Source organism: Ochotona princeps, chromosome 27 (genome assembly GCF_030435755.1).
Source record: "Ochotona princeps isolate mOchPri1 chromosome 27, mOchPri1.hap1, whole genome shotgun sequence".
Lineage (NCBI taxonomy): Eukaryota > Metazoa > Chordata > Mammalia > Lagomorpha > Ochotonidae > Ochotona > Ochotona princeps.
In genome coordinates this window covers 4869124-4880279 of record NC_080858.1, presented here as the reverse complement: position 1 = coordinate 4880279, position 11156 = coordinate 4869124, and the positions used below count along the sequence as shown (strand labels likewise).

The following is an 11156-nucleotide window of genomic DNA, read 5'->3' as shown; positions in this document are numbered from 1 at the left end:
ATGTTGGTAAGACTAGCAACCTTTACCCAGGACACGAACTCCTGGAGCATTCTTGGTCAAGCCACTTCTCTTGACTTTTTCCTAAAGATTGAATACCCGGAAGCCAGAACCCTGATGTATGAAACTGTGCAGATGCATAACTGAAGCAGGGGATAGATAAGAAGAGACCAGCAAGCATTCAGCGAGTCTGTATTTCCAAGGAGGTAGCAAGTATGCAGAAATGAAGGACCAGACACCTGCTAGGAATTCCACACAGCTTGTCACTGTTGACAGGCAGCGCATTCCCAGCCTGTTAGAGTGACATAAACCATGCTTCTCCTGGTAGTTTGTGGTGCCAATAGGATCACCACCCACATGGTCTCAGTAAGAAAAACTTAAGGGAAGCACATTTCTAGCCACACAGTTGTCAAAGGAGCACCCTCCAAAGAGTCTGTGAGAAAATAGAATGAAAATAGAAAGTGGCTTTTGTTTGGGCGTCAAACTTGATATGTGTCTTCCAGGAAATTGTTGAAGACCCCTCTTACATTTGATTGATACTAGGCCTATTGCTGGGGCTGATGTCCCATAAATAGCGTCATTCTTAGCAGATGTCACCCGTCAGATTCAGACACCGTGAAAAGTTAATTATGAATGCTAAAATGAGAGATCCGTGGTACAGAGAAAAAATGAATCTTCCCGTTTTAAAATAGGCGTTCTGTGTGCTCTTCACATTTGTTATTGTATATGGGGATATTTTGGTAGATGGTGCCTTCTGATGAAGTAAGCAAATGTGTGGAGTCCGCTGTCCTAGCCCACTCTGTTAGCTGCTGAAGACTCAGAGAAACCAAGTGCACAGCTCCTCCCGCCCACAAGAGGGCTCCCTGGCTCAGTTCGGCTGGGTGACCCACCCAATGTCTGATGAGGGGGACACTGCAGAGGCAGCTCCCCGTGTTTCCTAAAGGAGCTGAAAAAGACAGCACAGAGCCAGTCACTCCCGAACTTGTTTCTTAAGGAAAAGGAGGGGTTTTGCAGAGACGACTGGACGCACAGAGGACCTTGTGTGCCTTCACGGGGTGCTTGTGCTGACCTCTGTGGCCGGATATGTCGTGTTTTAGAACACACTGGATAGCGAGTTTGCTTTGGAGGGCGTGGAGGATGTGGTGAGCCTGTGCTGTCGGTTAGCTGTCTACGACGCCTTGGTTCTGCAGAAGGTTGGTGCCGTGTGCCAGCCAACAGAAGCACAAGCAGAGCTTGGCACTGGGGCTTTTCGCAGATCATGAATGGGCTTGTCTTCCTGGTGAGATCTCGCCCCCTGTCATCTCCCTCCTCCCATTCCTCCCGACACTAGTTTTGTGACTCTGTGGCTCAGTATTTGTTGCATCTACATTTTCACAACTTAAAAAACTAATGATCTGTTAAAAAAAAAAAGAAAGAAAATGTATCTAAACTTAAAAAAAAAAATAGTAACCTACCATTGTGCTACCATTGTGGCACAGTGGGTTAAACCACCACTTGAGACACACCTGGAACTTGCCTGCATCCCATGTTGAAGCACAGGTTCATGTTCCGGCTGCTCTGCTTCCTATCCAACTTCCTGCCAATGTACCTGGGAAAGCAGTGGAGATGGCCCAATACTTGGCTTCTACCTTCCATGTGGAGTTGCTGGGCTCCTGGTTTTAGGGTAGACCAGCCCCAGCTACTATGGCTGTATGAGCAGTGAACCAACAGATGAAAAATCTCTTTGTTCATCTCTTCCTGCCTTTTAAGCAAATCAATTTTAAAAACCCACAAACTCAACAGCTGGCATTTTCCACTAGATCCATTCCTGTATTTTGAATGGTTTTTTAAAAAATTGTAATATTTCTGAAGATCCCTTCAAAAATTAGTGCTCTAGAAAATATGTAAGTATCTTATGAGAAAATCCTCATTTTAATATGAAGCTAAATTCAGCCAAAACTAGGAAGAAGCCATTCAGGAATCAAAATGTCCCCAGACCTCCCCAGCCTGTTGTTGATTTCATTGAAACAAAGCAGCAGTCTGTTTTTATCAGTGCCAGCAGTTTGTGTTAATAAGTTGAAGCTGTTCACTTCAGGCACAAAAGGAAATGTTAAAAGCCAGAGGTGGTCTTTCTGGGGATCCCACAGTAAAGGCTCTTCCTGCTCGGGACAGACTTGTTCATTAGGTGTTGGACTTTTTCCTACATCATGCACTGCCTTGGTTTACGTAAAACCTGCGTGTTTGGCCTGGATCCCAGATGCATGCCATGTGCTTTGCCTCAAACAGGCATGCCCTAAAGGTCTGTTGCTTTTGTGCATTGATTCAGTGTGTGTGTGTGTGTGTTTCATTTTTTACTGTGTGCCAGGTTAGCTCTTGATCTGAAACATTAGTAATTCCAAGACCTTCAGACATGCTCATATACCAGATTCAAATAAATACTTCATTTCATCCAATGTTTTAGAACTTCTGCTTTTACAGATGTTATGAAAAAATGAATTTGACTATGATCCACTTTTTTGAGCAAGTTGCATACAAAGACTAAGAAAATGATAGGTTCTTTTTTAGTTCTTTTCCTTAGACATAACATGAACATATAATAAATTGCAGTGATCTATGTCTTTTATTTATGTTTCAGGCCCTCAGAGTGCCAGTCATACAGAAATACTTGAATATAGTTGTAAGCCATGTTTCTTTGCTAATTTCTTTCTTTTTTTTTAAGACTTTTTTATTTTTATTACAAAGTCAGATATACAGAGAGGAGGAGAGACAGAGAGGAAGATCTTCCGTCCGATGATTCACTCCCCACGTGAGCGCAACGGCCAGTGCTGTGCCGATCCAAAGCCGGGAACAAGGAACCTCTTCTGGGTCTCCCACGCAGGTGCAGGGTCCCAAGGCTTTGGACCGTCCTGGACTGCTTTCCCAGGCCACAAGCAGGGAGCTGGATGGGAAGTGGAGCTGCTGGGATTAGAACTGGCACCCATATGGGATCCCGGCACGTTCTAGGCAAGGACTTTAGCCGCTAGGCCACGCCGCCGGGCCCAATTTCTTTCTTTTTTAAAAAGAGATTTATTTATTTGAGAGACAGAGAAAGGGAGATAAAGAAAGGGAAGGGAGAGAGATTTTCTATCTGCTGATTCACTTACCGATTTCCTTCAACAGCAGAGCTGGGCCAGACTGAAGCCAGAGGCCTGGGACTCCATCAGGTTTCTTACATGAGTGGCAGGCCCAGATGGAATTCTAGGCTCCTGGTAGGCACTTAGGTAATGAACTAGTGGATCGAAGATTCATTTTTTCTCTCTCTCTGTCTCTCTCTCTCTCCCTGCCTTTCAAATCAGTAATGGTAGCTAAACCAATTGTTTTTTCCATTTGTGAAATGACACACCAGGTGTGGCAGGCAGGTGTGTGTGGTATGGGTGTTGGTGTGCACCTTGTAAGCACTGTGCTGTTTCTGCTGCAGACAGCTGAGGTAGCGCTGGCCAACCTCAAGAACAAGTATGAAAATGAAAAGGCGATGGTGACGGAAACCATGACCAAACTTCGGAATGAACTGAAGGCTTTGAAAGAGGACGCTGCCACCTTCTCATCCTTGAGAGCCATGTTTGCCACAAGGTAACTGTTTTGCCTTCCTGAAGTTGGGTGTGGGCCAGAGGCCCTGAGTGAGTTTGGTGCATGGCCGAGGACCTTGAGGTATGAGGAGAGCCCTTGACCTTCCAAGCCCACTGTTTGAACCACAAGCACCCATACTGCTTTCCAGAGCCGATACTAGTCCCCCTCAATGAGGCAATTCTGCTCCCTAAAAATATGCTTAAATTAATGTAACACGGGTGGGCTCCATAATGTAGTAGGATAAGCCTCTGCCTTTGGTGCCAGTATCCCTGCTGCTCCACTTCCTGTCCGGCTCCCTGCTAATGTGCCTGGGAGAGTAGTGGAAGATGACCCAAGTGCTTGAGTCCTTGCACCCATGTGGGAGACCCAGAAGAAGCTCCTGGCTTTGGACCAGCCCAGTTGCAGCCATTGTGGCCATTTGGGGAGTGAACTGGGCAGTAGATCTCTGTTTCTCCTCTCCCCGTAACTCTGCCTTTCAAATAAAAGTTAACAATTTTTTAAAAATAAATGAACAGATGTTCTCCAGAGAAGATACCTTCATTATCAGATCAGTATTTATCATGGCAGCTAATAAAAACTTCATGACTTGTGAATTAAGTTACTATTTTTAAACTTTATTTACTTTAAAGGTAGAGACGAGAAAAGAAAGAGAAGAAGGAAGGAGAGAGATTCAGAGAAGAGCGAGATCTTCCATCCTATAGTTCATTCCCCAAATAGCCAAAACAACCAATGCTAAATCGGTGTATCCAGATCTGCCATGTGGGAGCAGGCGCCCACGCCCTTAGGCCATCTCCGGGTACCTCCCCGGAGCATTAGCAGGATGCCAAAGCAAAATAGAGCAACTGGAACTCAAATTCTGAGACGAAATGCTGTTGTTGCAAGCCAGTGGGGTTAGCCTGATGAGCCGCAGCAATGACCCCTAAGTTATAATTTCTAAAATGTAATCATGTATGTGTATTTATGTATATATTGCCTAAATATGTATGCAAAATTTTCACATAGTCCAAATGATTATGCAAATACTAGTTTCAACCTCCTCCCAGCAGTTTCATTATAAAGCACTGCTGTATTTAGCTTTCTGACTTGAAGCAGTCAGCAAAACGTGCCCTGATTCCAGAGGCTTGGCATGCTGAGATTCTCAGTATATACCACTGAAATGCCTCCTTTGCTGTCGCAGTGCAATACCCCTCCTCAAAGGACAGTTCTGCAACTTGTGTGACACAAAATTCACAAAACACTGCTGACTGTACTTGCAGATTAAGTGTAACTTACCTGTAGGTGACCCACATACAGGAGAGAAAAGCTGGGCTCTGTCAGAATCGCCCAGAGTCCGCTGGGCTTCCTTTGTGTGTTAGGTGAGAGATGGTGCAGACTTGACCCTGATCACTGACATCCTGGCAGGTGGCAGTGAGAAGGTTGGATCCAAATAAATATTTGGGGAGCTGGCTGGAGGGACTCAGAGGTTGGCATTTGGGGGATAGAATACAGCCCCCTTTAATGAAAGAAGTCTGCATTGCATTTAGGATCAGATAAATACAAATTTCCTCTTGAGAAGAAGGTAAAAATGATTTTAACTGGACTTTTAACGCCTCAGTCTTCTTTAGGTACGAATCATCACCCCCAGCTCATCCATTTTCAAATGTTTGCTCAGAGATGGGAGCAGCCTTGCTCCACAGGATTTTCCCACTGCACTGTAGTCATCTGACCAGCGACAGTCAGTCCCGGGTCCTGAAAGTCACATGGAGTTCTGCTAAGTTTCGATCTCCCGGTGGTGCTGCTTAACACACAGCATCAGCCATCACAGGCCCCTCCCGGGGATCAGCTTCTCACACCTCAGGGCCTGCTTTCCCCTTGCAGGGCCCCAGGCTAGAGCCACTTGCATAGTTTGGGCAGCCCGTGCCTTGTGCATAACTGCCTGAAGTCGCTCTGTGCGGGTGAGTGAAAGGTGCTTGTAACTCAGATCCTAGTAGGCCGGTAAACTCAGGGGATAACCGAATAACAAGCTGACTCCTCCACCCCACTTCCTTCCAGATGTAACTGGGATCAGCTTGTCCATTGGTGGGGAAGAAAGGTCCTTGGACATGCGTTTGTGCTACAGGACAGGTGGAAAACCTGACAGCCTGTCCCATCTGTATCAGACCCTGGGCACATCTTAGCTTCTTAAATAATGTGAGAATGTCGTTGAGAATAGTGTTTTCTAATTCAGGCAACTTGGAGCATCCGCAGTCTGCAGCGGATTAAAATAAAACCTGAGAGCATAGGTCAGGAGGGAAATGTCTTCTTGTATACCTGATTCTTTGGGAGGCAGTGGGCATAGACTGTAGCATACCTGCACATGGATCCATAGAGTGTTATGCCATAGACAGAGCTGCTGTCCTTCCCAGCACAGGCTGGGGACATTTGGGACACTTATGTGCTCCTCGGCTACCACAGAGCAGCCCCACAGTCATTGTCCCTGGGTGTATTTGGCCCCGAGTAGACCCGTGTCTCCATTGTCCGCTCCATTCTTTGTAGTTCTTCTATTGCAGGTTATTGTCATGCTGTGGCTGGGATGGCTTGTTTTAATCTCCAAATCCCAGTCTCATTCACTACGTAGTTCCCCCTTTGCCATGGGATACATTCCGGTACGCCCAGTGAGTGCCTGAAACTGCATCATACTCAACCCTTGTCTACACTGTGGGTTTTTTTTCCCCTGTACACTCATACCTGTGGCTGAGTGTTATTTGTAAGTTAGGCACAGCAAGACATTACCAGTAACTGGTACCAAAGTAGGACAACCACTGAAATACTGTGGTGAAAATGACATGAGTGGGCCCTGGCCATCTAAATGCTTGTGTTTAGGCCTCCGCTGAGCACGGTCGCAGGGCTGGGCACCAGGGCGGCCGGCTGGGCTTTGTGGGGAGACTCCCTCCTTTGGTGTCACTGAGATTCCCGCTCTGATCGTTCTTCCTCTCCTGGGTCCAGATGTGATGAATACGTCACCCAATTGGATGAGATGCAGCGGCAGTTAGCAGCCGCAGAGGATGAGAAGAAGACTCTAAACACTTTGTTGCGCATGGCTATCCAGCAAAAACTCGCCCTGACGCAGCGGCTGGAGGACTTAGAGTTTGACCATGAGCAGTCCCGACGCAGCAAAGGCAAGCTTGGGAAGAGCAAGCTCGGCAGCCCTAAAGTAAGTGGGGAAGCATCAGTCACCCTGCCCGCCATAGACACTTACTTCCTGCGTAGTCAGGGCCCACAGACACCCAACATTCGGGTCAGCAGTGGCACTCAGAGGAAAAGGTATGCATGCAGCGATCTTCACTAGCGGGGGGGCGGTGGCCACGGGAGGGAGCGGTGCACCCGTGGGCCCTGGCTGCCCTGCCGGGGAGCCTCTTGGTCTGTGATGACTCTGTGTGCTCCTTCCTGTCCCGGACCCTGCCTCACCCTTAACCTTAACAATAGCACTTGGAAGCGTCTGTTGATGTTTGTGCTGCTCTTGATACGCGTTAGTGTGCTTGTCCTTTATCCCCAGTCTTAAAAAAGGGGGGGCAGGGAACAAGCAGGTAAAAGTTCAACGCCGGGCACAAGGCCATTCTCAACCTTACCAAGCCCCTGCCCGCAGTGCTGGTTCCCTGCTGCTCTGTGCCGGGGTGCAGGTGTGGATGGATGGGCTCTTCTGGGGAGAGGCCTGCCCACGTCTGCACGTCACCACCTTTGGTGACAGACTGGCCTGGGGCAACTCTGCTTCTGTGAAATGGAGTGGAATACAAACAGTCCTTGTTTACAAGCAGGTTTTTGTGCTTTTTCTTGCAGCATATGTATCTTGCTTTGAGAAACTTCTCACAAAATGTTCAAGTGGCTCAGTTTTATAAGCTTTGTCCAGAGTCCTAGCTGTCAAGTTATTGACCCTTTACTCCCAGTTGGTGGTAACCATTTTTATTTTTAGGAACTTTCTTTTAAGAATCAAATAGTACAGATACTTTTCTATCTGGGGATCATATTAACTGTGATAAATCTCTTTTCCAGCATCCAGACGTATTTTCTTATAGGGTTTTATGTTGATGTGAAAACTAAAGCAATTAGCAAATACTTTAATTTATAGATATGTGCATATATATATAAATATTAAAGTAAATGCAGATATAAATGATGTTGTCACTTATGAGGCATTGAAAGATAATTAAAGTGAAACTTTTTTGTTTTTTATATGTATTTTTCTTGGATCTCCTGCAAGACAATTTTCACCTCCCCTTTGTGATCAGAGCCGTCCCAGGACACCAGGGGCTTCCTACCTACAGCATTTATTAAGAGTTCCCCCTGATCCCACCTCCACAGAATCATTTCTTCCGAAGGGCCCCCCTTCCATGAGTGAATTCCTCCAAGGGCAGCGGCTCAGCAAGGAAAAAAGGTTAACCGTGGCTCCACCAGGTAAACATTTTTTCCTTGGGTGCATGTGATGCAAGCGGTTAGCCAGATAGAGGGCTCTCCCCTTCCTCCCTAGCGCCCCTGCCCACCCCTCGGCCACAGAGCCGGCCTTGGATGAGTCCTGCACTAATGTCAGACTGCCATGCACTGGGCTTTCTTTTGGCTCCTCAGCCGCAGCCGGACATCCCTCCGCGGCAGTGTCATGGGCTGCCTTCCCACAGCCAAGGATGGAGAGTGGGAGTTGGAAGGAACGGGATAGGAAAGGGACATTAGCGGCAGGTGCAATGCAGGGCGTGACCCTGGACTCTATGCAGGATTGGTGGCTCGTGCCGACACTTCTTGATCACATGTTGTGTTTCTGACATCTTTAATGTAGTTTCAGCAAAGGGAGCTGCCTTGATAACTTGCCCTTGTGCTGACCTTCTGCAGAGTCTCAGAATGTCTCCTCAGGCATGAGGAAGAAAATAAACCACAAATCCTCGAAGGTTTTGCTTTTTAAGATCAGTTCCTTGCAGTTTGCAAGCTTGGGTTTATGCTTACCAATGTGCTCCTGTTTGCTTTAGCTTTTGTTTGCTTCTTACTTTCCCCAGAGAAAAGGCCTAAACTGTGATTTATGGCTAATAAAGAGAATGTGATTCTGGCAGATCAAGATCATCCTTTGAGAAATCCCAGCATCTTACATGTGGGTCAGAGATGACAAACTGGAAAGCCCAGGGATGGCCGTAATTCGGCTGTTAAAATGCATTCAACTTAGTTGTCAGGAGTTACAAACTCAGAGGCATCCCAGGAATGTCTCTAACTATGGTCTATTCTAGAGGAGCCTGCATTCCTACCAACCCAGGCAGCTCTGTGTTGGCTGCTGCTCTGAGACAAGGCAAGCTCTGCAGTTTGTTCCCGGCCCCACCCCTCCCTGTTGCAGTCCCCAGCCTGCTCTAGGAACCTCTGTTACTTTCTGGTCCCTGCAGTAGCATTGGAATTTGATGCCTTTGCCAGAGAATTTTTTTTTAAAAATTTTACTTTCATTTTTACCATAATTGCTGTTAGGAAACCCCCAGCCTTTAGTTCTCAGATGCTTTCCTTAGTCTGAGTCGTTATCAGTAGCCTACTTGTTGGGGTTGAAAGACGTAGTATGGAAATGCACGCTGATGCTCAACACCCCTGGAGAGTTTATAGGAGCGATCATGACTTGGAATGGCCGACAGCCAAGCTGTACACTTACATGAACGGTGGCTGCTCTTTTGCTTTCATAATTGCAGTCCTCTTGGTCTAGGCCCTTTTGCAAGGTATCCTAAAATGACTATTCCAGAAGTCACCTTAGTCATAATGACTGATCAGGACACATGCCTTAGACAGAACTTCCCAGGAGACTTTTTCTTTTTGATATTTCAAACACTACCTCCTAGAACTTAAAAAAAGAAATAGGTAAGAGCCATAAATATCATTCCTGCTGTATTTAAATTTAATAACTGATATGCCAATAAGATTAAAAGTTAAGAGTAAATATTAACAATAGCTATTTTCATTTCTGTGTGTCTGACTCTTGTTTGCATGAATATGTATTTATCTCATTATTACATTCTTGAGCCATTGTCATATCATCAACTTCCCCATGCTGCTGCCTGGTCTTATTTTATGTTGAAAGGCTATTGTCATGCTGGCTTTGACATCAGGCGGTGTTGCACCAATCACCTCTTCCCTCTGGTTGTCTGCTGTTTTCCATTAGTTGTTATGTTCTCAAAGGCTGCTGGGGATGTTCTTGTGTATTTGGCATCTCATTAGTTCAGTTTCTTCTCAAATGGGAACCAACTATTTTAAAACTGAACCACCCTGATGTTGCTTGGCTCCATTTTGATGTTGCCTTCAGAAAGGATCCATCAGGGCACTTGAAGCCCGACCAAATGTTCTTCCTGTTGTCACTCATTCCAGTTCTTCATGCGTCTCTCCTACCCACCACACACATTGCACAGCTCTGGCTGCTGAGCTGATATGAGTGAGAGGGCCAGCCTGCCACCTTACGTTCTTTTGTTTTGGAAAGTCAGAGACTGTCCTTGGCTTTTCCCAGGATAACTACATAAAAGACGAGCGCTGAGGATTAGCTGGGATTCAGAATCATGACAAGGCTAGGAAATCACTGTAATGACTACCTAATGTGCTTCGTATGTCTCAGCATTTATTTGAACTTTAAGTAAAAGAGGGGAAAATAGCAAGTTTTTCTTATACTTTGAAGAACTTTAAATTCTGTATCTTGGATCCAACAAAATCAATCTTGAATGCTTTCTTTCTAGATAAGTCCAATAGCATTTTCTAAAAAGTCCTATTAAATGGATTACTATAGAAACTCTGTACACCAAACTTATTTCATGAATACTTGCCTTTTCAGTAGTATTTTATTAGCTAAATTATTTTTTGTGATGCTTTTATTGTAGAAGATGTTTTCATTAAGCTGAGAGAAGGAAATATGCAATATAAAGCCAATCCTGTATTGTGTGCAAGAGATGTCATGAACCCATTGGAAATGGTAGCTTTTATGAGCATTTTTTATTTATGACCTTAATATAAATTATTGATTATTATGAAATGTATTTGCTAGTAACAATATACACTAATCATTTTTAAAGGACAGTTGCTTCTTTATTTATGAGAGTGTTTTGTGACAAGCTTTGTTCTCTAAAATATAGTTTTAATATTTTCTTAGATGACTTTAATTATTCTTACAGGCAAATACAGGTTATTTTACTGTTGGGGAGCATTGAAGTCATTATATAAGTAAAAATTAAATGAGTTTAATTTGCTTTTTATCCTTCACTGGAAGACTTGAGATATATATATATAAATCTTGTGTAAGAATTTAGAGCATGGAATGTATGACTTACCCTCCCAGAGTTGCGTTTGTGCTGGCTCCACGTCTGTGAGGCAGGCAGCAGAAAAGCCCAGCATCCCACCACACAGGGTCTCATTTCTGGGGATCCGCTCTCAAACAACACTGACTTTCAAACACGGACGTCTGCACTGACCGAGCGGTGCACTGCCCCAGCTGATCTGCTGTATGGTGAGACCCTCGTGGGGGAACCTTGGGCCCTGGTCTTCCCCTTTGGCTCAGCTCCTGTGGCCTCAGGCCCTGGAGTGCTAGACTTCCTAGAAGGTCACACTTGGCTCTTTGCGCTTGA

At 45.4% G+C, this 11156-nt stretch overlaps 1 protein-coding gene across 3 annotated transcripts in view; it reads left to right on the top strand.

Annotated features, from left to right (window-relative positions):
- BICD1 (BICD cargo adaptor 1) overlaps window positions 1-11156 on the top strand; it is a 162023-nt gene that overhangs the window by 132335 nt on the left and 18532 nt on the right. For 2 of the 3 annotated variants that reach the window (XM_058655878.1, XM_058655877.1), the window contains exons 6-7: window positions 3434-3585; window positions 6547-6754. In XM_058655878.1, the coding sequence (XP_058511861.1) occupies window positions 3434-3585; window positions 6547-6754 (360 nt within the window). Of the gene's footprint in view, window positions 1-3433; window positions 3586-6546; window positions 6865-7798; window positions 7993-11156 lie in introns of all 3 variants that reach the window. The other variant, XM_058655879.1, reaches the window with a different exon arrangement.